The sequence below is a fragment of the Aythya ferina genome, assembly GCF_964211825.1.
Source record: "Aythya ferina genome assembly, chromosome: 1".
NCBI lineage: Eukaryota > Metazoa > Chordata > Aves > Anseriformes > Anatidae > Aythya > Aythya ferina.
Window position 1 is genome coordinate 137,168,607 of NC_140296.1, and position 26,336 is coordinate 137,194,942.

A 26,336-nucleotide genomic window follows, 5' to 3' on the forward strand; every position below is an offset into this window, starting at 1 on the left:
CATAATTCTGCATTTACCAACTTGATTATTTAGTGATCCTTTCATTTAAATTCTTACTAATGTGCATTTTTATCAGAAGTTGGGAAAAGTTCCTACTTCTATCAAGTTGTTCCTTAATTCAAGAACAATGGGGAAAGTGTTCAAAATTCTCATTTGAAATAGTACATCTGTGTAATTTCTAATCTTTCTTTGAACAGCCATGTAACCGAAATCATTGAGGAAGTAACTGCAATTTGACTCAGAGAATGGTATGGATGGTGGAGAAGTACCTGGCTTTAGTCCAGAGGAGATTTGGTTCTAGTATATACACAAGAGAAAATTGTTTCCTTAATTAGTTTTGTCGGTGCTTGCATAAAGACTGGTGTACTAGCAAGCATATGTAATGAACTTCTGTTTGCAGTGACATGTTTTGTACCAGATGCTTGTGAGTGCCCTTTAGAGATTTTAAGAAATCTATTACCCACAAGCTTGCTTTTCTCCATAAAAACTGTCCTTATGTACTCAGAACATATGGGCACCTGATAGTCTTTCTTGCTTTAGAGGGCAATTCATTTTTTTTCTGTGTTCTTCATAGGCTTTAAATTGACTTAGGAAGATGCCTGTGAAAGTTGTAGTTAAAATAAGTTTGACTTAATGGTAGAAAACAGAACAGCAAGGCAAGTTGATTTTTCATTTGATTGCATTAGTATTTTATTAATGTGGCAGCTAATTAATGAAAAATCTAAAATAACCAGGAACTCTAGAAAGTTCCCTCCAAAGTGTTCAAGCAGAATTTATGTTCTACGTGTTCCATGAAATACAGACAGGATAGAAGGTGTCTGTCTCCGAAGTGCCAGGACACCGAAGTGTCTACCAGCAATAGATTTTTTTTCCTCATTCTGAGTATTTACTAAGTAAGAACAATATTGAGACTAATTCACTGTGTTCCATAATCCTATCCAACACTTGCCATTAAATCAGTCATAGATGCTGGTTTTCCAGTCATATCTGGCTTAATGACTATGGCTATAGAATGCTTGGCCAGCTGGCCTCAAAAACCTATGAGGTTGACCTCCAAACTTAATTTTCAATGTCTTTATTGCTTCCTCTTCTTGCTAAGAAACATACAAGCAAGACTAAAACCTTTATAACCCTGTAAGTGCCCAATCAAGCTGCTAAAATCAAAGGAAGTATCAAATTAAGTTAAATCTGTGGTGTTAGCAAATTTGTGGTGTTAACTAATGGTTTATGTTACAGTGCAGGATTTGTAGTGCAGTGGACTGAATCACAGGTAGGCTGGATGATATTTTGAGCTGTCATTTTACATGTTTCTGATTTTCTGTTTCTCCCTCAGAATTGTTTAGGTGTTTAAGAGTGTCAGTAATCTGCTGTGATTTTGTAGAACACCTAGAGCACTGGAATCTTAAATCCAGTTGTCGTAGTTCCGCTCGAGTGGGCAGCTGAGCTCCACCACAGCCGCTCTCTCACTCCCCCTCCTCAAAGAGGAATGGGGAGAAAGTATGTGAAAAGGGCTCAAGGGTTGAGATAAGGACGAGAAAATAACGCAATAATTATTGTAACGGGCAAAACAGACTCAGCATAAGAAGATAGTAAGATTTATTGCTCATTACTAACAAGCTAGAGAAGTGAGAAACAAAGGAAAGAAACCAAAAGCACCTTCTCCCCCCATCCACCCTCTTCCACCTCCTCCCCGCGAGCGGCGCAGGGGAACGGGGGAATGGGGGTTATGGTCAGTCTACAGCACTTCTTCTCTGCCGCTCCTTCTCGGTCACTCTCGTCCCCTGTGCTGTGGGGTCCCACCCACGGGATGCAGTCCTTGATGAACTGATCCGGCGTGGGCTTCCCACAGGCAGCAGCTCTTCAAGAACTGCTCCAGTTATGGGTCCATACCATGGGGTCCATCCCTCAGGAGAAAACTGCTCCAATCTGGCTCCCCTACGGGCAGCAGCTCCTGCCAGGTCACCTGCTCCTGTGTGGTGTCCCCTCCACGGGCTACAGGTCCGGCCCGGAATCTGCTCTGGCAGGGGTCTTCCACAGGCGGCAGCCTCCGTCGGTGCAGGGCCACCTGCTCCACCATGGTCTCCTCCACGGGCTGCAGCATGGAACCCTGCTCTACCGTGGTACTCCATGGGCTGCAGGGGGACATCCTGCTTCACCATGGTCCTCACCACAGGCCGCAGGGGACTTCTGCTCTGGCGCCTGGAGCACCTCTCCCCCTCCTCCTACACTGACCTTGGCACCTGCAAGGCTGTTTCTCACTCCCTTCACTCAGCCGGCTGCTGTGTGGCGCAGCGTTTTTTTTCCCTGTCTTAAATATGCTCTCACAGAGGCGCAAAACAACATCGCTTATTGGCTCAGCTCTGGAAAACAATGGGGCCCTTCCCAAACACGGGGCAGCTTCTAGATCTTTCTCACAGAAACCACCCCTTTGGCCCCCTGCTACCAAAACCTTGGCACGTAAACCCACTACACCAGTGCAAATCCTCCCAACCTTATTGATGATGATACAGTGCATGTTTTTATGAGATAAATTACACATCTTTAATTTTCCTGTATAACACTGGAAACTTCCATTGTAGTGTAAATGCTGTGAAGAGTTAAGAGTAATAGAGTACAGTAGTAAATACATCATTATCAGTGGTCTTTTATTAATGTATTTTATGTTATAATGTAAATGCATCACCCAGAGTGTATGTAATGATACACACCCTGAGGTTACTGCCGTTAAAGATAACAAAAAACGTTTCTATAAATACATCAACACAAAAAGGAGGACTAAGGAGAATCTCCATCCTTTACTGGATGCGGGGGGAAACTTAGTTACAAGAGATGAGGAAAAGGCGGAGGTGCTCAATGCCTTCTTTGCCTCAGTCTTTAGCGGCAATACCGGATGTTCTCTGGATACTCAGTACCTTGAGCTGGTGGAAGGGGATGGGGAGCAGGATGTGGCCCTCATTATCCATGAAGAACTGGTTGGTGACCTGCTACGGCACTTGGATGTGCACAAGTCGATGGGGCCGGATGGGATCCACCCAAGGGTACTGAGAGAACTGGCAGAGGAGCTGGCCAAGCCACTGTCCATCATTTATCAGCAGTCCTGGTGATCGGGGAAGGTCCCAGTTGACTGGCGGCTAGCAAATGTGACGCCCATCTACAAGAAGGGCCGGAGGGCAGACCCGGGAAACTACAGGCCTGTCAGTTTGACCTCAGTGCCAGGAAAGCTCACGGAGCAGATCCTCCTGAGTCATCACGCAGCACTTGCAGGGCAAGCAGGTGATCAGGCCTAGTCAGCATGGGTTTATGAAAGGCAGGTCCTGCTTGACAAACCTGATCTCCTTCTATGACAAAGTGACGCGCTGGGTGGATGAGGGAAAGGCTGTGGATGTGGTCTACCTTGACTTCAGCAAGGCTTTTGACACCGTCTCCCACAGCATTCTCCTCAAGAAACTGGCTGCTCTTGACTTGGACTGGTGCACGCTTCGTTGGGTTAGAAACTGGCTGGATAGCCGGGCCCAAAGAGTCGTGGTGAATGGAGCCAAGTCCAGTTGGAGGCCAGTCACCAGGGCTCGGTGCTGGGGCCAGTCCTCTTTAATATCTTCATCGATGATCTGGACGAGGGCATTGAGTGCACCCTCAGTAAGTTTGCAGATGACACCAAGTTAGGTGCGTGTGTCCATCTGCTTGAGGGTAGGAAAGCTCTGCAGGAGGATCTGGATAGGCTGCACCGATGGGCTGAGGTCAACTGTATGAAGTTCAACAAGGCCAAGTGCCGGGTCCTGCACCTGGGGCGCAATAACCCCAAGCAGAGCTACAGACTGGGAGAGGAATGGTTGGAGAGCTGCCAGGCAGGGAAGGACCTGGGAGTGATGGTGGATAGTCGGCTGAATATGAGCCAGCAGTGTGCTCAGGTGGCCAAGAATGCCAATGGCATCCTGGCTTGTATCAGGAACAGTGTGACCAGCAGGGCTAGGGAGGTGATCGTCCCCCTGTACTCAGCTCAGGTGAGGCCACACCTTGAGTACTGTGTTCAGTTTTGGGCCCCTCGCTACAAGAAGGACATCGAGGTGCTTGAGCGGGTGCAGAGAAGGGCGACGAAGCTGGTGAGGGGCCTGGAGAACAAGTGCTACGAGGAGCGGCTGAGGGAGCTGGGCTTGTTCAGCCTGGAGAAGAGGAGGCTCAGGGGCGACCTTATCGCTCTCTATAGGTACCTCAAGGGAGGCTGTAGTGAGGTGGGGTTTGGTCTGTTCTCCCACGTGCCTGGTGACAGGACGAGAGGGAATGGGCTTAAGTTGAGCCAGGGGAGTTTTAGGTTAGATGTTAGGAAGAACTTCTTTACAGAAAGGGTTGTGAGGCATTGGAACAGGCTGCCCAGGGAAGTGGTGGAGTCACCATCCCTGGAAGTCTTCAAAAGACGCTTAGATGTAGAGCTTAGGGATATGGTTTAGTGGAGGGCTGTTAGCGTTAGGTTGGAGGTTGGACTCGATGACCTTGAGGTCTCTTCCAACCTAGAAAATTCTGTGATTCTGTGATTCTGTGATTAGGGATATGGTTTAGTGGGGACTGCTAGCGTTAGGTCAGAGGTTGGACTCGATGATCTTGAGGTCTCTTCCAACCTAGAAATTCTGTGATTCTGTGATTATATACATTTGTATATATCATATATATACATATATACACTCTACACATGTAATGTATGCGTATGTGTGCATTCTTCTGTTGCAAGGTAGTGCTTGGGGGTTCATTACTTTTAGGTAGAAATGTCAATAGCTAACGTGTAAATAAGGAAGCAAGTTAGGCCCCCCAGAACATAAATTGGGAAGCAATGAGAAACGGAAAACCACACACGGTATCTAAAGGCATTAACTCTCTCCATAGGCAATTATTTTACTGGTGTTTACTGGCCAAGAGGAACATGGCGTTAGTTCATGACAGCTCTGACCTCAGGCAACCCTGTCCATAATAGATTGAAATTTGAGCTGGAGAGCTACTATATTTGCTTCTCTGCGGTCACTGTTCTAACCTCCAAGTAGCAGATGTCTCATTTTACATCCAAACACTTGCCCCCACAAGCTGGAGAAGTAAGTTTCTTATGGCAAGGAAAACATGAGCTGTCTCCAATGGAAAAAAAAAAAAAAAAAAAAATCACACAAATTAAGCTCTTGGCCATCTGGAAGAGTTGTGATGCATAGTTTTACTGGTGCTGTTGAGGAGACTAACCTTTCTTTTATCTCTCATATAAACATTCCAAAGAAAGACTGAGATCTAGTGCTTGGTCAAACTAGAACTTGCTTTGTCAGTTTTCTGGCTATTCTTTTTGCATCTAGAAACTAATCACTGACGTAAGATGTCTTTAGTAAACAGTGTGTTAAGAGTTGTGAAGTAAAATGTTCAGTGTTGCTAAATAGTCTCTTGAGGTTGTTTGTCTACATTCTAGCATACTTTTGCCCTTTAAAAGGGGGTTTTAGAACACTAAGCATTATCTGTTGTTTAGATTAGACAAAAAGGTCTATAGAGAGATACGATTATAATTTAGCCAGGAGGGTAGATGTTAGAACTACTTGGAATTTCATGAAGTGCTAAGATCTGAACATGACTGGCTATGCATGAAAAGTCTGTGACTTCCACAGATGATCTTATGGTCCTCAGAGAAGTAACTTATACTCCTGACTGGAGTTGACACTTTTGCCATGTTTTTGTGCATAGCGTTGCTAGAAACAGAGCTAAGGGATAAAGGGACAGTAGCCTAAAAAGGTGTGTTCTATCTGAACAAAACATCCTTCTGCCCATTCTCTCATACCTTATATTTATGTACTCACTTTCATGTTATTTTCCTAGTCTTTAGTAAGTGGTCCTGCTCCTACTGTGCTTTATATAACTTTTTTCCTGCCTATTTATCTGAGAACAGTAATAAAGGAGAGGGGATGTTTCATGTTCACATTTACTTCTGGTATTTCCTGTCTTGAATGTAACCCTTATTGATACCGCAAGAACTATGTTGTGTCAGACATGCAATGGTCTGGCCCATGTAAGCAATGTATTTTAAACGTGTGGTATGGATTTCAGAGTCTTCTGTCTTCCATGTATGATTAAATACTGTGTTACATCCAAAATACATTATTTTCAGTATGATAAATTAATGAATAAAGGACACTGTATTACAATGCAAACAGTTCTGCATATCTTATTTATTATGTGGAGCAGATGGAAAGAGGTGTATACTTTCTTTGAAACCTGGAAAAGGGAAAAAAATTGGCATTCAAATAAAAAGTATGAAACAAAACAAATCGTATATCCCTCTTTAATTGAAGATAACTAGTATTCTTAGCAAATGAATTATTATAACTACTATACTTAGCAAGACTCTAAACTAAGAAAAGTAAAACACTTGATTCCACTGAAGTTGTGGAGGAATTTTTAGGTAAACAATGTAATTATTTCAATTGGACTAAGCTGCTTGCATGTGAACTCCACTACATAATTTCATGTCATTTTTTAGAATAACAATAATTTTAGCATGTTCACTGATTTTTCAGGATAAATTATATCTGGAATTCAGTGCTGCAAGGTCTTGGAAATAAAGTTTGGGCAGTTTGAAATGTCCTAGTCTCTGAAGTAATGGCTTCTCTTTGGCTGGGAACTATTGAACCTCTAGTGTGAACACAAGCAGAAATTTAATAGCTCCATTCAGCCTGAAGAAAGTCATTGCACAGTGCAGATCTAGTTCACTTACTTACTTATATATTTTTTTTCAAGTTTAGGTTTAGACACTTTATCTCGTAATCCTATATAAACATAATGTTCTTTGAAGTGTGTTTATTACTGAGTCATCCTTTTGGCAGCAAACATACACTTCACTGTTGTAATTTTTTTGACCTTTTTAAACAAAAAGTTTCCTATAAAAGAGTACTTATTAATGTGTTATATTGCATATTAATTCATCTGGTAGTGAATAGACAAGCAGAAAGGTAACTAGATGTAACTCTGCCCTTGATGTATCTGTACATCTTAGATGCAATCTTAGATGCAAGTTGGTTTTTAAATTTTTTTTCCTTGGTTACATGACTTCAAAAACGAGGAGAAACCTATTTTTAAAGCATTTTCAGTGCAAAATGGTTTGACAGTGCTGGGTGAGGTGTGGGAGAATCCTATGGTAAACTGTGCTTTTCATTAGTACTAAGTGAAATGAGATTTGGAGCATGTGGTTCATCAGTTTATTTAATGTATTTATTCAAATTGCCACGATGTACACCTGAATGATAAATGTGGTAGAAATCTAAATACAAATTTAGAGAACTTTTCATCTTCTCATTAAGGCTCTGTAAATATTAATCGGTTATGCCTGCTTGTTTCTTTAACACAAAGGTGCTTCACTGAGCCATGAACTTTTCCTTCAGAAATTTACTTGAGCAGAACGTGGCTGTTAGAGCTAAGAGAATCCTGAAGCACATGGTCTGCAGCTTCTAGTCTAAAAAAAAGATCATACTGGTAGTCTTGGTGCATATCACCATTTCCAGTGTAAGTTGTGGTGAAAAATAACACACATCCCAGTAATCAACAGGCTGAGGAACTGAGTTCCTCCCCTGACATGCATGTGCCTTTGTTTTCTTAATGAAATGAATCAAACCTGAAAGTTTTCCATTGCAGGGTCAGAGTAAATAAAATTACTTAAGATGATGAACATGTGAGAAATACATACTTCTTTAACAATACCACCACATTTGTTCTTTGATACATTATAGAGTATCTTGGTTCTTCTCTAGTTTCTTTCTTTTTGGTGTTAAAAGCCTAGAAAAGAATGTCAGCTTCCTCTGAAGCTTCTGCTGAAGAGTTCTTGAGGTCTTACCATTCTTATTTGAATGTTTCATTACAAATACTTTTAGTGATAGCTTAACTATGTGCTAGATTCAGCCACATGAAGAATCAGAAAAGTGTAATTTGAAGGTAAAAGTCATTTAATCAAAGTTGAAGTAAATCTTGCAGTAGGTGTATCGCCAGAGCCTGTATAAGATAACCACAGAACTCCCCTTAAAAACAAACAGTATCTAATTTTACTTTTTCTAGATAAAATGGAAAAAAAAATGCTTTTGTATTTTATCAGATTATGCAAAACAAAACAAACAGTCCTTTAAGGTGTTCTGGCTGTCAGTCTCTCTCCTATTACATATAAATTAGCATACAAGATTAATCAAGAAATAAACGAGGTGTTTTGTTTCTTTTTTTAAATCTTCAGTTTCTTAAACTACAGTGCTAATCAGTGTGCACTAAAATATAATTTTAGGCCTTTTCCTTTGAAACCAACCCACTCAACTGTAACTAGGTAGTCATGTGGCTTTCTACCCTCATTACTATAGTCATTAAACTTTGTTGTACTAGTTTTGAAATAACTTTCTATACAGACATATGGCAATCATTTTTATTTTGGATTGTTTCCTTTTATAACATTTCAACTCATCTGGGAAATAGGAACTTTTTTACAGCAAGTGAAGAAAGTGAGAAACTCTGAGACATCAACAAATTTAAAAGAGGAAGAGCAATCCCAGTTACTGTTGAAAATGTTTGCTATGCTAAGCAAACTTCCTGAGCAAGGTAAGCTGAGGAAATACCTTGCTACCTGATTGATCTAATAAGTTGATTTATATTCAGAAGGGGCACTTTTATGAAGCATGTATAAAGGATAAAGAAACAAATGTGTTTTTTTCTTTTTTTAAAATATGTATTTATTTTTAATTATAATGCTAACTTCTAGACCTTTCAAAACCTTTTGTATATTTATGTGCAATGTACATTGAATGTCCCTATTAAAAAAAAAAAAGCAAATGTTGTAAATGGTAAATGTGATTAGGCACAAAAAAGTAAGTCAGTGAGGGCAATACAAATTGATTGTAATGCATGAACAATTCTTAGCTGTATTTGTGCCTGCATTAACCAATAGTAGAATGAATCTGCAATGTACTGCACAGCAAGTAAGCTTAAAAAAACAGGAAAAGTCTAAAGGTACTTCTAGGAGGACTTGAAAAACATTGAAATAATTGTTATCAGAAGATTGGGGTTAAAGTAAAGCATAAATAATTGAATAATCAGATGTTTTGGTATGAGTTAATGGAATTCGGTAGTTTCAGGGACTAGTTTTTTTATAGGTGTGTCCTGGTTTCAGTTAGCACAGAATTAATTTTCTTCCTAGTAGCTGGTGGAATGCTGTGTTTTGGCTTAGAATGAGAAGAGTGCTGATAACACCCCGATGCTTTAATTGTTGCAGAGCAGTGCTTATACTAAGCCAAGGACATCTCAGCCTTTGCTCTGTCCTGCCAACGGGCAGGCTGGGGGGTGCAGTAAGAGCTGGGAGGGGACAGACCCAGGACAGGTGACCCAAACTAGCCAAAGGGGTATTCCATACCATCTGACGTCATGCTAAATAATATATAGGGGTGGCTAGCCGGGGGGAGGGGGCCGGACTGCTCGGGGTTAGGCTGGGCATCGGTCAGCGGGTGGTGAGCAATTGCATTGTGCATCACTTGTTTGTACATACTATTATTACTTTCGTATTATCACCATTGTATCATCATTATTATTATTGTTATTATTATTTTGTTTTTTTTTTTTTTTTCCTGTCTTATTAAACTGTCTTTATCTCAACTCACGGGCTTCACTTTCCATTTCTCTCCCCCGTCCCAGAGAGGGAGGGGGGAGGGTGAGCGAACGGCTGCGTGGTGTTTAGCTGCCGGTCGGGTTAAACCACGACAAGGTGTTTTTCTTTGAAGAAGTAAATAGTCCTGGTGAAATTGTTTTGTTCCAGTATAAGGGACAAATAGTGAAAAACAATCTAGAATATAACGGGAGAAAATGAATACGTAGTTTTTATAGAAACAACTAGATCTTAGGTAATTAAAGGATTATTAGAATTAAATGATTTTATGATTGTTAAAACTTAAGTCTGTTTTACTGATTGCATTTTTACTTAATTTTCTAAGTTTGGTCAAAGTCGAGGGAGAGGATATGTAAAACTGTAGTGAATCTGCTCTCTTAAGTTAGGAAAAGTGTATAGTTTGTATCAGGTATTAGCCTGGGTCAGATTATAAATCAAAATATGCTCAAGCAGCTTTGAAAGTGCAGACTATATACTTCTTACCCAAAAAAGAAATTGTGTTTCATCTGGTGAGAATGAAAATACAACTAAATGATTCTGAAAAGAATTAGGCCAACACGTGCTATTCATTTTTTTTTTTTTTAAGGCTATTTGTTTCAAAACAAAAATGGTGACTGCATTTTACAAACTACCTTTGACTCTAGTGTATTTTATGACTCGTCTAGACATTGCTCTTCCTCTCCTTACGGGATTGTACTGACCTTTCCTATTTCTGCAACGCCCTGCTGCAAGAGCGACAGTACAACAGCAAAGGAAGATGAGAGAAGAGCAAAGAACAACTGGAATCAACCAGACACCCAGAGCTGCAGCATCCCAAGCAGGTACCTCATTGTCTGAAGTATAATTCCTACCACTGTAGCCTTTGGTTTCATTTAAGTGTTGCTTGCTGCTGTTCAGACGAGGAGGAGTGGGCATGTGGGATAACACCTCTGCAGATTTAGATATCAAAGTTGAGCGTACAGTTCTTTTGTCTGAGCTAGTAGTTGACCTAGTGCTTACTGAAGTTGTATAAGTCCTCTTAGCCAAATGGTCATCCAGAGGAGATGTTTCTGCCTTGGAATATGTGATAACTTTATTTTTTTCAACCATCAGGTTTGTACTGGAAGTGTAAGTGTTTGCTGTTAAGCCATGGCCAGTGGTAGAAGATGGAGCTAGGAGCAGAAGAGAACTTGACGTGACATTACCATGCTGGCATCTTTCCCACTCAGTGGTCTTTGTGCTGTTTTGTCTTTCATATTTATTAGGTGAGGAGTGCATATGTAGCTCTTTGGATGTTGCTTTTTCAAAAATAAGAAGATCAGGATCAATCCCTGTTAAATCATAAACATTATTAGTTTATGTGATAAAAGTTCATCTGCATACGAGAGAAGAGTCAGTCAATCTGTACCAGGAACTGGAGGGTGGTTGCGCCCCTGGGGGGTCAGGTGTCCAGGTGCCAGCATAGGGTAGACTGGGATCCAGTGGCAGCTACTGGTCAAAATGAGTGTCTGAGCCCACTTGCTGGAGGGATTCACCTTGGCTATGTGCATTTTATATATACATATATATATACATAAACACACATACATTATATGTATATACGTTTATAAATATGTATGGATAAATATATATTCTCACTAGCAGATCTCCATCCTGTGCAGCCACAAAGAGGATGAGGCTCTTCGTGCTGCCTTTGTGTCTGATTTGTGTGTCTCTCTATGCTACTTGTGTGTCTAGCTGTGCATATGTGTATACATGTGGTCTGTATGGGTATGCCTGATGGGAACACATTTTCAACCTTGCTAGTGTTTGGAGCAGCAACAGCCTCGCCTCTCTGTCTGTCAGATCTTGCATGGTATTTTCCCTTAATAAAGTATTCATTAGATACTCAGACCGTGAATCTTGAAAACAGTAAAGGTCCTTTCTCAAACACTGAATGGAAGAAAGTGGAGGAGTATTCCCAGAAGTAGATACATTATGAAAAAGGAAAAGGTGTCTTACACGTTTTTATCATTGTGTGTTACAGCAGATCTTTTAGCAAAGCAAATGACATGGTATAATTTTAACGTTTCTTATAGTTGCTTTGTTTTCAGACTATATATGTAAAGCTTGATTACCTGTTGTGATGTTGTACAAAACAACGTTGATTCTAGCCTTTATTATACAACTTTCCAGTGATGGGCAAGTCATGTGCAAGCAATTCATATTCTCATGAGTAGCTCCATGGTAGAACACTGCTAGGTTGCAGGAGACTATAACACAAAAGGAATAAAGCTGAATTTATCAGCATAATGACCATTGTATTTTGCATGTTATTACATTATTTAACATCAAAAGTGCATTAATACTGAGCAGCTGATCAGTATTTTTTAGTACTGTAAATCTGTGGTTCTCTCATTGTCATGCAAACTACTTAAACACCCAGTCAGAAAAGCATAACTACTTGTAACTATATTCTTATTTCATGTCTGGAGAAGACAAATAGAATAGCCTCCTGAATTCTAAATGAACCTCTGATTAAAGAAAACCATATGCTGTAGCCTGTAGTCCTCTTACTTGTGTATTCTTTCCTTTATATCTCTGTTGCAGTGAGTGGGCCATTTCTAAAAGTAAATCTATCAAGGAAGGCAACTTTGAAGTGTTTGCTCTTGTGTAATGGATACCTGTCTATTTAAAAACTGGACAGCAACCATCCTTTCACCCAGAAAACCATCAGATGGCCAATCCTGATGTACAATATGTAAGTGGCATCCAACCTTTTTCCTAGTTTCCAGTCCTTTCCATTTTGCCTTTGGGCTGTTGTATTTCTGTGAATATACTAGTTTAGACAATTCTTCATTTATATTTGGAGGTTCATTTCTGTCTTCCCACCTGAGGAATCAAGGCTAAAGTAATAATGACAAAATGCCTGAACAAATTGTTACTGAAGACCAATTTTCAAAAGTATATAGATGTTTGAATCCTAGTGGTTTTAGATATCTGTAAGCAAGAAAATAGGGCTTCAGAAGTCAGATTCATTAGATACTTTTGAAAAATTTATGTCACGTGCTCATCCATATGTTTAAATACTTATGGTGTCACAGTCAAATACAAAATACCAAGTCAAAAGATGATTTTATTTTATATCAGTGTGCTTAAAGTAGGATCAATGTAAGGTTTTGGTTTAGTCGTATGAAGTTTTGTGGGCTTGTTTTGCTTAGTTTGAATGTAGCCTTCCCACCTGTACTTCATATATGGCTACCTGCAATTAGAAAAAGTATTAATGGGACAGGAGACACATTCAACAGCAGAAAATACTGTAGATTATTTACAAAGCTATGGAGAATTTTCTGATACCTGCCTCTCCAGGCTTTGTGCTTCAGAAAATTGTAGTATTCCTTTTACCTGAATGGGACAATTTGTATATGAAGTATCTTAAGATGCTTATCTGTATTAGATAGTGTGACTGTTTAGAAAATGTGAATTTATAGGGCTGAAGTAATTAATGTGAATTGTAAATAATGTGAAAAATGTGAATTAATAGGGCTTCAAGTAAGCAATTCTAAAATATTTATGTATATAAATTTGAAAAATATTCTAGTTGCAGGATATTCATTTAACAGTAATGAAAAAGCTTTATTTTACATAAACTGCTAGGAAACTACCTGGCTTTAAAAATGTTTTCCATTTACTTAGGTATTTATTCCAAACATGCCTGGTATTTGTAAGTAAAGAAAGTAATCTAATTCTTATGCAACAAATAATTAAAAAAATAACGCAGCTCTTTCAATGTTATGTGTAACTAAAGGAAGTTACCCTAATTTATCAACAAATAAGAAAAAGGAAGAATATGCAGTATGTCTACCCTTACTATCTTTTCTGTATTTATTGTAATTTTTCACTTAATATTCTAAATACTGCATCATAAAATAACACTGCAAACATACAAATAGAAAACGTTTTTCCTTCATAATGAACATGTCTGACCTAAGAGAAAAGCATAGTTTTCAAAATATGTATATCATGCAATTTAAAAAGTACATTGAAAACATAATCTGTCTGAACAATGCAAATTCGGTAACTTTATAGAATGAAAAAAGCATACTAGAAGTGCTGTTACCAAATTTATATAGCATTGTGTTTTTTAGCTACTCACATACAAAGATCTAAGTTATCTGTGTATCTGAAACAAAAATAGTGATACTTACAAGTAAAACTGGGATTATAAACTATAATGAATAGCAAGTAAGGATAGGATTTGGCATCAAATCTAAATCAAAGGATTTAATCAGCATTTTTTCTTTAACCGATACCACTTTCTAACTTTACTTAGGTTTAATCAGTTTCCAGTTATGAAAATTCCAGTTGAGCTTAGAGTAGACTTTTATAAAAGTAAAACTGGTACAAAGAAGTCTATGATTATTAAAACAATAGAAGAACATAACTTGTCAGAGAGACAATGATAATCTTACAGGGACTGTACAAAACTCTGTTCTATACCAACTGATTTACATCTTTCTTTAAAAGATTACAAGCATTTTGTAATGTTCAGGAAGCATTACAGTTTAGCCAGTAAATTTTGATATATTTCCTGAGAGCTTTGGGCATTTCTGAAGGTCATATATAAAAATCATTGGCTTCCATGAATAAGATAACTTAAAATCCAGTAACTGTTTTTAATAAATATATATATATATATATATATATATAAAAATAGTTCTAGATAGTTCTAGGCATGAATAAACATCTTGCTTCAATTTTAGCATAAGATAACAGTTTAAAAGACAAAGGCCTTTGAATATTTCTATGAAATATCTAAGTAATAGTTGTTTTTCTATGATATCCTTTACTGAAAGATTTTTAAAGACTCTGAAAACACTAGTAATGTCATATGAATATTGTTATTGTTTTTAAATCAACATTTTTCTCATGTGTGCTCACAGTGATGATTTTTCTTCCAAGAGAAAACTGTTCTTCGCTTTTGTCTCAGCACATACTGTTGCCTTCACACTTGATAACACAATGTCCTAGATTTTGTTAAAGAATAGAGGTTTTGTGCTAATTGTATATTTTATGTTTGTTTCTCAGTATGATACATGAACACTATTCAGTTTTGTTGATACAGAGCAAGGATAAATTCTTATTTAAGAATGTAGAAAATACCTGAAAATATGTGGACTTGTTTGAAGGGAGGAGTGGAATGTTCAAAAATGTTTCTGTCTTCCAAGTTTGTGCAAAGTTCTACTGTCAATAAAATTTTCTATTTTCAGCACAACACAATTCTAAATATTTTTCATCTCAGTGGTTACTTTGCAAACTTTAAGAAAATACCATTAAATAGCAGAAAAAAAAAATCTCCTCTGAAGAAATTGGCTTCTGTGCATATCTTCTTTTGGGGATGTGTGATGGATTTTACTGCATAGAATCAGGTAAGAAAAGTCACAAGCCTATGTTTTGGTAGGGAAGGATAGCTCTCTGGTCAGGAAAAATACTTCAAAAGCATGCTGTAAGATATTTTGAGGAGTTAAGCAATTAAATAGGTTGCTTCTGATTTAAAATAATTTCAGAATTTCTTTTTATCTTTTAAGATTAGCTTTCAGTAACTGTACTATTACTAAGAATCCAGAAAAGATAATTTTCATACCAAACTTTCTTGAAATCTTAATTAGGACATTTATTAGTAATAGTGTCTGTGGTAGACTACATTTATTTCTTCCGGACTGTATGGAAACCACAATCTGATATAACAGCATATCTTTGAAATGTCATCTAACGTCTCTGTATTTTAGGTAAGATTGTAACAAATCTGCACTTGACTGTGTAAAACTATAAAAACAAAGCTCCAAATTACCATTACTTACCTTCATTAGCTATCTAGTCTTGAGTTTTATGACCAAAAATTTATTGTCCAAATAGGTAAAACATTACTAAAATGCCTATAATTGCTCTTTACTCACAATGTTTAAACTGAAGTTGACACTTCACAGGAATGCAGATGACACTTATGTTAGTTGTCTTGGTGTCAAGTTTTCAGGGTTGTAACTGTGTGTATAATTCAAACTGTCATCAAAATTTATATTTTCTTTATTTAGTAACTGGTAGTTTACTTCCGTCATCTCTATCCAAAAACCTTTTGAGCCTTGTGAGTTTTTTGGTTAAGTTAGACACCACAGGCACACACATCACATACACCCCTAAAATACACTGCTAGAGAGTACCAGAGCAGTGTGATACAGTAAAAGTATAGTCTTGGATTTAAGATAAGGAATGAAATTTTCTCATTTTTATTCTGAGTCTTTATAAGACTAGGGAAGAGAGGTTGCTAGCTGAATAAATACTACGTCAAAGCTTTATTGCTCATATTAACACTATATGTGGGTTGGACCACAAATATAGCATAAGCACAGAACAAGAGAGTGCTCTCAAAGAAAATTAATATTCTTGTATTTTGGAGAAGGCCAAATTGTGCCTTCCCTCTTTTTTTTCTCATCTAATGAAGAAGAGTCCTGTTGTAATCTGTGTCACTTTGTACCACTGTATAGAATTTTCCATACAGGAGTAGGTGGAGATGGATATTAAAGAATTGTTTTAATGTTAGTATTACTCACAAGTTCGGCAACAGAGGTCTAAAATTTTAAAGCAGACTCTAAGGTTTTCATGTGGTGCTAGTGTGGTCTTCCACAAATACCAGATTATCAAAGTCCTTTCTATGGGACTGAAGATGGGAGGACAGTTAAGATGTGCCTCTGTTTTCCTGTCTCAAAAACTACATATACATGTATATTTTTCTTTTTTGGGAGGCATTATTTCTTCTTCAAACAAAAGGATGTTTGTATAAAAATTACCCAAAATGTTTTTCCTCGTGTGTCATGATACAGATTTTAATGTATGCTGCAATCTTGGTAATAAACACTCACCATTCCTCTGAAGACAGCAGTTTCTGCTGCACTGTTGGGATGAGACTTCTGCATAAATCTTCAGCACCTGGGCTCCCCTTTTCTGTGATTCCTGCAGGTCAATCAGAAGACCTGGGAAGCGTCGGATCCAGCAGTTTTTGTAAAACGTAGTGGGTGTGCAGAGACAGTCTGATTCCACCACCAAATCCAGAACCAACAGCACTTCTGATATTGCCACCAGAAGGACCATCTCCTCAATGTAATTGGCTTGGTGAGCACGCTTTCTCCTCCACGGATGCACTAAATTTTGGACTGGCATTTTAAGACAGTCTCTGTAGTGGTGAGGATACTGCCAATTTTGCCAGGGAAATGAACTAAGGGATGTTTTTTCCAAACAATTCTCATGATGTTATTTGTGCAACTGCTAGAAGGAAGCAGCCATTTTATGAGCTACTTATGATTAAAATAGTTATTTTGTTCTCTACATTATTCAGAAGCAGTTTTTGAGAGACAGCAGGTACATGCTGCTTTTAGTCATTTAGAGAGCTTGCTTGTGTGATCTCAAGTTTGTGTCTTTTATCCTTCTAACACCAGACCATGCAGACAACCTTAGTATGTGGTGAATAACGATAAGCACAGCGTATTGTTTCACTTCAGCTCAGAAAGTATGCAAGTCCAGTCACTTGAGAGCAGGTGGGTCTGCCACTTTGTTCAAGCTCAGTACTACACTCAATACAGAAGAAGCAGCTTGATTTAATTTCTTAATACTTTTTGAATTATCTAGTGGTTGCAAATATAGTTTCCTTCTTGATTAACAAACTGAAGTATCTAATTTTATCAGCCTGCCAGAGGCGGAAATTTGTTCCCCTTCCCCACTGTGTTAGCAACAGATGAATATGACTGGAGAAAGCTACAACCTACAGTTGTCTTCAGACTAGATAGCTAATCAAAAGCCTGCTCTTAATCTTCCATAAATCCAAAAATATCGAACGGTCTGTATGGATTTTTATGCTTATACTGAAGTTGGATGAAGCCTGTGCAAGAAAGAAAGTACTGTTGGCATATAGGAAGGCAAATTTTCAAGCACCTGGTCTGAAACCTGAAACTCCCAAGTGTTTTGTTTCTTAAAAGGATGCATCTGATCTCTGATTCCCACACCTGTATGCAGGATAGCATGCAGAAAGGATCTAAAATATTACAATACACGAGCTCATACACTCAATGGACTGTGCAGAGAGGCTGAGGGAATTAAGTAGAAAAAAGTCCGCAATAAAGATTGTGCATGGAATATATAACAATGTTTTAGACAAGATTTTTTTGTCTTCACAATTAGTAATTTCTCCAATTCCATATAAAGTGTAGATCTGTGACTTCGATGGGGGCTGTAAAGATATTTCAATGCTTTAAGCACTATAGCTAGTATTTGTTTTGCAAAACAAGGCCCCCATTTTGAAAATGAGGCAACATTTACACAATTTTATTCCTAAAAGAGCTCCTTAGAAGGTAATGGAGCTCAGCATAGGTTAATTCCTATTGGTGTAATAGCAAGATCAAGGCATTTCTTTGTTCAGTGAAACTACTGGCCATGATTATAATATATATTTTAATGTCTGTTTTTATCCAGACTGAATGTCTGTTGTGAGAGGTGAATTAAACTGTAAGAAAGAGCTTGTGTGGGCAATTATTTAAGCCTTTGTCTTGAAAACTAACTCGTGATATTTGTGTGTTACTCTTTTGTTTCTTTTTTTTTTATAGTCTGATGTGCTTTATTTTGTTTTCATCTCTGCCTGAATGTTGCTATTTAAAATTTTAAGTGTTATATTTTAAATATGTAAATATGCACAGAGATGTTTTTAGGCATTTATCTGCCATTGACATGAGCATTCCTGACTGTGCTTTTCTGAAATATTTTTTTTTCAGTTTTCCTAATATTCCAAGATACCATTTAATATGGACCACATAGTTTTGAAAGATATGCTGTAGCTTCACCTCTAGCATTTAATATGAATTCTGTATCTATTTTGTTTTGTAAGACTGGTGTACAGAAATGTTGATTCCTGATTGCTTTCATCACTCCAACTCTTCACATTTCTTCAACATAAAAAAAATCTAGAAGATTCTGAGTAATTTGGGAAAACGTGGAACGAAATGAATAAACTCATACAAAACAAGCATTTTCAATAGGTAAAACTAAACATGTCTTTAGTCCACTGAAATAAATTAGATTACTTGCATGAACAAAAAATTAGATGTAATAGGTAGCTTTAACAGTAATGGCTTGTGTTTGTGGTTACTTAAAGATTACACTGTCTCAATTCATCTGTTCTTATATGTTTGGTGCCTTGCAAATTTGTATATAACAAATACGTTTGTTTCTTCCTTTCTAGGAAGAAAAAAATAAAGTCAAGGACAAGCCCCATGGCTTACTTCAATTAGATAGACCTGAAACACCAGATGATTTCTTCAGTTTCAGTAAGGATTTATTTAGGTAAAGTGCAACACTGGATGTAAACATGCTTGAGTATCAAAGCATCTTTCAGATTGTTCAGTAAGTCTTTCTCTGACATCACGTTTTGAATAAAGTAACAAATTTTCAAATACCTATTGCTGCCACTAAGGCAATCGCCAAACATAGTAAGTGAGGTTACTCCTCATGTTTAAGTATGTTTTTACAAGACTGAGCTTTGGTAACCAGTCACGTTCTTTACAGATCTGTGTGTTTACAATGCATATTTTAAATCTGTTTTTAGTTTGCCTCTACTTGCCAATAGGCATGCTGCTGATCTTTCTCAGTACCTTTGCATGTTTATTCTGTTTTTCTGCTGTCTGCTTCAACCAAGCAGCCTTTTTTCTTTTTCATTACTTGTAATTATTTCTCTCTTCTCTGTTTCTGAATAAATTATGAGACCAGGAACAGCTGCAGGGAAACTTTTTGTTTAAAGAAATATAAAGAGATTGAAATAAGTAAATGACTGCTTTAAGCAGTTTTCTTTAAAGATTAAAAGTTTTTGCTTAAATTTCAGGGTCTTCTGCCAGCTTGTCCATAATTTGCCAACTTGCCCACTTTGATTCTTGTATGGCAGATACATATGTATAATTTAATGCTGAAGTTTTAAATGATAAAAATTTTGCAAGAAGGAAATATATAAATCTTACCTGCAATCCAGTGACCAACTGTTCCATGTGCCCCACAAGGAGGGATCAAGAGACTTTTGCTGTTAATATGGAATCTCTGGCCAGTATCAAACCAACACTTCATGTTATTTGCAATTCTTTTCATGGTCGTCTCAAATTTCTTCCAGGAAAACAAACTGGCAGTTGCCTGTTTTCTGTAAGAACATGGATGTCTTTACAGATCTTTCAGTAAAAGAGATGTAAATGTACCTGACACAAGGGAAGAGAATGATCTTTTTATCAATTCTTGTTATGAACTGAAATAGTACCTGAAGTTTTCCACCTGGGCTGGCAGTGACAGTGGCACAATCCAAGAACTTCCTAGTGCAAAGTATTCATCAGGCATTAACTCTTTTTTTGCCAAATATAAACAAAAGCAGACACTTTCTCCACTTACAGTTCCAAATATATGTTATTTTATTTAGTTTGTATGGAATACGTGGTTCTAGTACTTGAAATGTGTAAAGACCACAAAGAAGATCTATATGGTATAGGAAAGTATTCCTGAAAAAGACTAAAAGTGTAAAGGGTTTGATCCTGTAGACAGGTCACCCTGTCTAAAACTACACTCTACAAATAGTTTGGTTTTGTTCATAGGTTACCTGCTGTTGTCCCATGCTTCTCTTTGAATGTCAGCAGGTGAGAGGATAGTCGAAGGCTATATGACTTTAGGTCTTCGTGCTGTTTCAAGTGCTATGAAATACAGTGCTGTTACTTGCTCTTTCACAGCTGACACTAGCGCATGTCTTTGAAAGTTTCTCTGTCTCCTGTTCTGTCAACCGTGGTTAAGCCAGTATGATCAGAGACGGATACGTCCCTCATATGAATGCAGACTAGACAAGAGAGGACAGTTGGAAATCATGTCTGGGTCTTCCATTTCCCAAGCAGATTACAGGAGATAAGTGAGACATACTCCTGTGGCCCAGATGTGGCAAAGCAGTTCTTGATGCTGCTATGATGATGTAGAAGTATACAGAAAATGATTGCTTCTAAACACAGATCCAGCCTGTCTCAGAAAGGGGAAGAGACCACAGCTGTATAAAGCACTTCTCTGCTACAGTTAAAGTCAGGTTAGTAACAGGTTAGTTTAAACCATCCAACTTTTAGGCTGACCATCAGAGCAACTGGAAGTTGGCAATTGCCAGCTGAGAAGCAAGACCAAAGCCTGCAGATTCCCAGATGAGTTATGAACCTGTCTGTCCTCATACAACCATCAATAAGCTTCTTTAACCAAACATGTGCAGCATAATCCCATGTAACATCAACACTAGTAGTCTGCTGAAGGCAGTGTACCTCGGTGCCTCTGTTGCACTTTATGTGAATAAATTGCATGTCTTTGCTGAAATCTTCGTCTCATTTGTCTTAGATCACAATTTTACCTAATCCTAAATGTTTTGATAATGCCAGAATATGTCACTGTGACCCTATTACAGTATAAAAGTTGTAAAATACTAAAATAGTAGACCATGAAATAATGAAATATAAGTGCTATGACACTTATCAAAGTAAATCTTTCTATTATTGAAATAGTGTTCACTTGTTCACTTTCTCCTTTAATATTTCCTTGAAATCAAAACATTCTTGTGGTGTTATTTTATTTTATTTTATTTTATATTTTTTTTTTTTTTGAGAGAGAGGGAGAATTGTTTTCTTAAATACAGCTATTGGTGATAAAATTTTGGTTTGGAACAATAAATTGAATTTTTAATAAATCTGAATTTCTCCATATCTTCAGACAGTTGGATTAAAAATTCTTCTTCCAGACCCATGGACACAGTAAAAAGAAGTAAAACTTTACTGTTCCTGTTCCTGAGACATTGTGAAAAAAAAACATTTTCAAACTATTGTTTCAAAGATGCTAGCAGGCCCAAAGATTCTCTCAGACTTTGGCCTCAAACTAATTCTGGTAAAACTTATATATGATTGCTGGAGTCTTTGTATTCAAGCAAAGAGTAACAGAAGGCTTGAACAGATTAGATTGTACAAATATAAATCTACTGACATATGTATAAACTTGAGATGAGATTTATGACAACAGGGTACAGTGTTTAGCAAACACTTTAATGTATGAATGTTGATTTATGACAGAAGTTAAGACTAGGCAGAGAGTTAGAGTTTCAATATTGTGATGAATTTTATACAGCTGAATACTCAGTGAAAAAACTTCCATGTGGGATACCATTTATCTAACCTAGTTATTTCATACTAATATTCAGTCCTGTTTGCACAAGGATTTAAAAATATACACTGTTTTAAAAGCTCCCAGTTTACTCTCCTCTAGACAATGCTACAAAAGAAAATTCTGGCCTGGGCATGCACAATGCTTTTGTGCAGGACAAACATTCCGAACAGGAGATTCAGCAGCAGGCAGGATGCTCCAGCAGCCAGACCCCCACTGAAGTTTTATCAGGGAACACTTACTTCACCTGAGAGTTTTTAAGGAAATTCCTCATGTAAAAAAACAGACTAGACTGAATGTCATTGTAACTACACACTCATGCCTCCATTCTGCTGTCTGGTGACTGAACTTTCTTGTGATCCACAGGGAATGTCCACTAACACACAGACAGTTGTAACAGCCTCTTTGCTGCCTGAAGAGAGCTTGGTGAAACACACTTGAGTATTAATCACTCATTAAATTTGACTAAACTGGGGAGAAGTATTTGTTAATAAATTCCAAAAATACCACTTCAAGTATTTTTTCTGTGGTATTACAAAATACTTGTGTTGCAAGCAGTAAATATTATATTGCGCATCAAGAGCAGAAAAAATAATCAGAAAATAGGGAATAAAGTCGGAATAAGTGCTATTAAAAATAGGAGTGGTTTATTTTTGAATAGCACTGTTAAAGGTATTGTGTAAGAAGTGCTTTGTTTGGCTATGATTCTTAAAAAAAAAATTACCTTTGTTTAGCAGCTCATCTTTCACAAATGATAGAGATTGTTGAAATAAAACTATGCTCCAGTCAGTTGCTCTTAGAAATGCCAAGATCCTTTAGAACACTGATATTTTTAATGCTGAAATGCTGCAGAATATTTCCTATGTTCCACAGATGCTTACTTTGTATCCTGTGACAAGGAAAGTACTAAACAATGGCAGCAGCTAGTGAATCGTTTCCAAAAGACTAATTCCTCTCTTGAGTAATTCCACTATTACCCAATACACAGTCCCTTGGCAGAACAGTACAATTCCCTGGCATCTCAGAGGGAAGAATGTGGCACTTTATATTTTATATTAAGTAGCATGTGTATTTTAAGTATCCCGATTCTGTTTCAGTTCACGGTTTAGTCTAATACAACTGAAAGGAATTCAAAAATTCCATTGTTTTTTGCCCTCTATGAGGTCTGGTCCTTAGAACAGTCAGACTGATGTTTCTTACTGATGCCCACATATTATCCAGTTTCTCTGTGTTGAATCTAGGGAAGGTTTGCCTAAAACAAATACAAAACCACTGCAGTGTTCTTTTAGACACTCTGCTGGTGCTTAAGGGTTTGGTTCTCTGCTGCTGCATATTTTTTTTGTATGATCTTGGGTTAGACCCACAAAGAAATTCAGGCTGTATTTCATGTGTATGTAAATCAGGTTTCCTGCCAGGAAAAGCATTTGTCATTCTGATTCCCAGTCACTGGTACTTCTGTTACTCACTTTGCTGCATCTTGTGACTGTACAGGGAATCAAACTGGAAACCCAGCCAGCTTGCCATGCTAAGCCATCAAGTTGTTCACTGAGGAAAAACAAATGGCCATAGTTTCCTAAGTTAAAACAGTGTTATATACTTGAGATGATTATATAGTTTAAGCAGGCTTCAGCCTCAGCACACAGAGCAGCCTTGAATCAGTCTTTTAGCTGTTCCTTGCCTACATGCTCTGTGCAACGCCAGTCAGGAAGCATAACCAAGATGCCATGTACAACATAAAGAGTACTCCTCTCCTCTCCTTTCTCTTCCCCTCTTCTGTCCTCTCCAGCAGTAACTCCTCCTGACTCCCTCTCTGTTTCCTTACTTTTGCTATGCAAAGGGCTACAGAAATGCATGCCCAGACAGAGAAAGGGGCAGAAGCTTAGGTTTTCCTTATCATGGTTGAATGGTCTGTTACAATGTGGCTGCTGTATAAAAAAGCTTCTTCCATTTCCAAGTTTTCTAAAAGAAAAGAGTGATCATTTTTCAGCCTTGGAAATAATTTAGTCATTAAATACAAGAGAATAGTTTAGGTACAAGAAAAAGTGTCTAGCCTGTGAAGAAGGCTAACCCAACCAGAAATGACTATCTCAACTCCAGAGTGAGAGAGCCCTTACTGACGTTTTCTGGTGCCGCTGTGTTCCATTTGCTGGCACACGAGAATAATTTCACTATAGAGAGAAACCTGAAATATATCTAAAACAGGCTTGAAGATTTCACTCCAGAAGCCAAATCGAGAAGCTAGGCACTGAAAAGCTGAGAGCATTACCTTTGTTTTCCTCTCTATGTAAATGTCTTGTTCTTCAGGGTATGTTCTTTTAACACACACTTGTTTAATACCTGCCATGATGCAAACTTGTTTTTGTGTTCTTCCATTCTGCATCATGTTCTTAATGAGTTGCAGATTTTTTTTCATATTTGTTTCAAAGTGCAAGTTTTTTTATGGGTCTTGCCTACAGATTTTGACACAGTAGCTCTAGCACTAGATATTTCCGTTTTCAGCTGTGGAAAATATATTGCTTACTCTCGTAAGATCAACTAAGATGTCTGCTGGTGAAACCACAAGACCTTTTATTTGACTCCAGTATAATAATGTATATGTATCTTAGCATATACCGCAGTATAGCTGTGGACTGGGATTATCTGTACAAAATTATCTGTACAAATATGGAACAAAAAGGTAGTCCTTGCCTTGGTGTTTTTGCAGTGTAAGTACAATGTAAGCACAGCATACAGACTGATTAGCATAGTAAAAGAACAATGGATCTGCCCTGTCAGCATACTCTGACTTAACACAGTTGTCCAGTCCTAAGCCTGGATAAAGTACAGATAGCTGACAATCAGTCTAGTAAAAACAATTGGATGAAGAAACAGATTTAAGCTTTCTGCAAAAGTGGCCATCCAACAAAGAGTACTGCTGACCCCTTGTGCTTATGACAGCTCCTGATGAGAGCTATACAAGTCAGTACTCTCAAAAGTTTACTGTTGGGAAAAACGGTTTTTAGTCGCCTATTAAAAACCTCATGAAATGTGATGAAGGTGGATTTGAAATCCTTGGTGGTGTGGCAGGTGCAGGCACATAGGCCACAGGAAGGCACTAAGGCAGCAGCAGAAATATTCTAACTATCCAGGTTGTGGTGTCAACGCTTTGAGGGAACAGAACTTATCATAACTGACTACATGGAAAAAATCACTCACCAATTAGGAGCTAACTTACCAGTACATCAAACATGAGCTTCCAAACCAGATGTCTAAAGATGGCAATCATACCACTGTGTTGGCAATCATACTGTATTCCAGCAGGGGAGCTTAATGGCCATGACAAGCATGAGCTCTCTGTTTACTTCTGGAGTATAAATTATTACAGTTACTTGAAACGTCTGGCTGTGGGAATTAAAGTGCAAACAGGACATATGGGTTAGAGTCCTACAGAAGTGGTAGAACCTTTGTTTGTTGTGTGTGACATCTTTTCAGGCTGAACCTGAGGCAGATAAAAAATGGCCAGTGGTCAGAATCAGGTTTCTGCTAGGTGTAAGAAGCTTGGAGAGCCAAATAATGCAGTGTTTCACCAAGACCAGAATACAGTAAAGTGTATATGAAAATAACTGAAATACTGAGTGAGAATGAAAGAGGGACACAAAACAAGCAGACAGTGGAACTCATTAGTAGGAAAGAAAAAAATGAGAGGTGATAGTGACCTAGCTAGGGACTGAAGCTGCTGAAGAGAGCTTTTTGGAAACATTTGAAGTCCTATTTCTAAGGATTTCAAAACAGAAAACAGGATTCAAAAGCAAGATGCTGTGAAGAGAGGTGATAAAACAGAAATGCAGAGAAATCTACCCCACCTCAACAAATGTTTTTTATAGAAGTTGGCAGAAAAGAACACCTTTTCTGAGTGACTGTTCAACTCTGAGGTTGACATTGCTGTCATTTGTATAGACAAGAATTAAGAAGCTGAAGTTCAACAAAATTGAGAGAGGATCATTTCACAGAGGAAATGCTAAGAAGCAAATAACACCTTTTACTAAAACAAATGAAAAAAAAAAAGAAACAACAAACACCCCTTGTCCCCAGAACAAACTGAAGAGTTTTATTAATTAGGGGAAACAATCCCTTCTGAGCAGAGGAAGCAGGGAGTTGTCTGAAAGCTAAGCTATCTGCAATAGCTGGAGCTGAGTCACATTACTGTTAAAGGGAAAGACTTCCTATAATCTAGCAAAGCATGGGGTGATGTAAGTCTTTATAAAAGTAAATAAAATAAAATAAAAATGCAAGATTGCTAAAGTCTTTTTATTGTACCATCCTCTATGTTAAGCATCATCATATAAGAATACATACAATGGCAGACTCCCTTGGCTGTTTCATCAGTTAAAAAAAAAAAAATCACTTTCATTATGTGAAATGAATTATTATTCTTCAGAAAAATAATTGGGCAAACTGCAGAACAGCCACGTTATCCGTGCAGCTAGATGCTCAGTCAGTGAGTATC

The 26,336-nt window shown here is 37.8% G+C and overlaps 1 protein-coding gene and 1 long non-coding RNA gene across 7 annotated transcripts; one reads left to right on the plus strand and one right to left on the minus strand.

The window, feature by feature from the left end:
• Nucleotides 1-6,249: 6,249 nt before the first annotated feature.
• Nucleotides 6,250-19,789, plus strand: LOC311440582. 3 transcript variants are annotated; one of them, XR_014695473.1, is made up of 8 exons: nucleotides 6,250-8,586; nucleotides 10,309-10,464; nucleotides 10,736-10,887; nucleotides 12,212-12,362; nucleotides 14,872-15,030; nucleotides 16,616-16,768; nucleotides 18,531-18,681; nucleotides 18,885-19,789. It is a non-coding gene; the product is annotated as an uncharacterized lncRNA (long non-coding RNA). The 3 variants fall into 3 exon arrangements; XR_014695475.1 differs by lacking the exon at nucleotides 18,531-18,681 and having other exon boundaries at nucleotides 18,885-18,985; nucleotides 19,521-19,789; XR_014695474.1 differs by lacking the exon at nucleotides 18,531-18,681.
• MANSC4 (MANSC domain containing 4) lies at nucleotides 10,265-26,123 on the minus strand (the record flags this gene model as incomplete). 4 transcript variants are annotated; one of them, XM_084527630.1, is made up of 5 exons in its annotated part: nucleotides 19,654-19,790; nucleotides 16,519-17,531; nucleotides 14,765-14,845; nucleotides 11,740-11,874; nucleotides 10,265-10,953 (listed from the first exon to the last, which is right to left on the minus strand). In XM_084527630.1, exons 2-5 carry the CDS (start codon nucleotides 16,814-16,816, stop codon nucleotides 10,265-10,267), a joined length of 1,203 nt encoding a protein of 400 aa, XP_084383756.1. In that variant the 5' UTR covers nucleotides 16,817-17,531; nucleotides 19,654-19,790. The 4 variants fall into 4 exon arrangements, with proteins under 4 accessions (XP_084383756.1, XP_084383759.1, XP_084383758.1 ...); XM_084527633.1 differs by lacking the exon at nucleotides 14,765-14,845 and having other exon boundaries at nucleotides 16,519-16,629; nucleotides 19,654-26,123; XM_084527632.1 differs by lacking the exon at nucleotides 14,765-14,845 and having other exon boundaries at nucleotides 19,654-26,121.
• Between the last annotated feature and the right edge of the window lie 213 nt (nucleotides 26,124-26,336).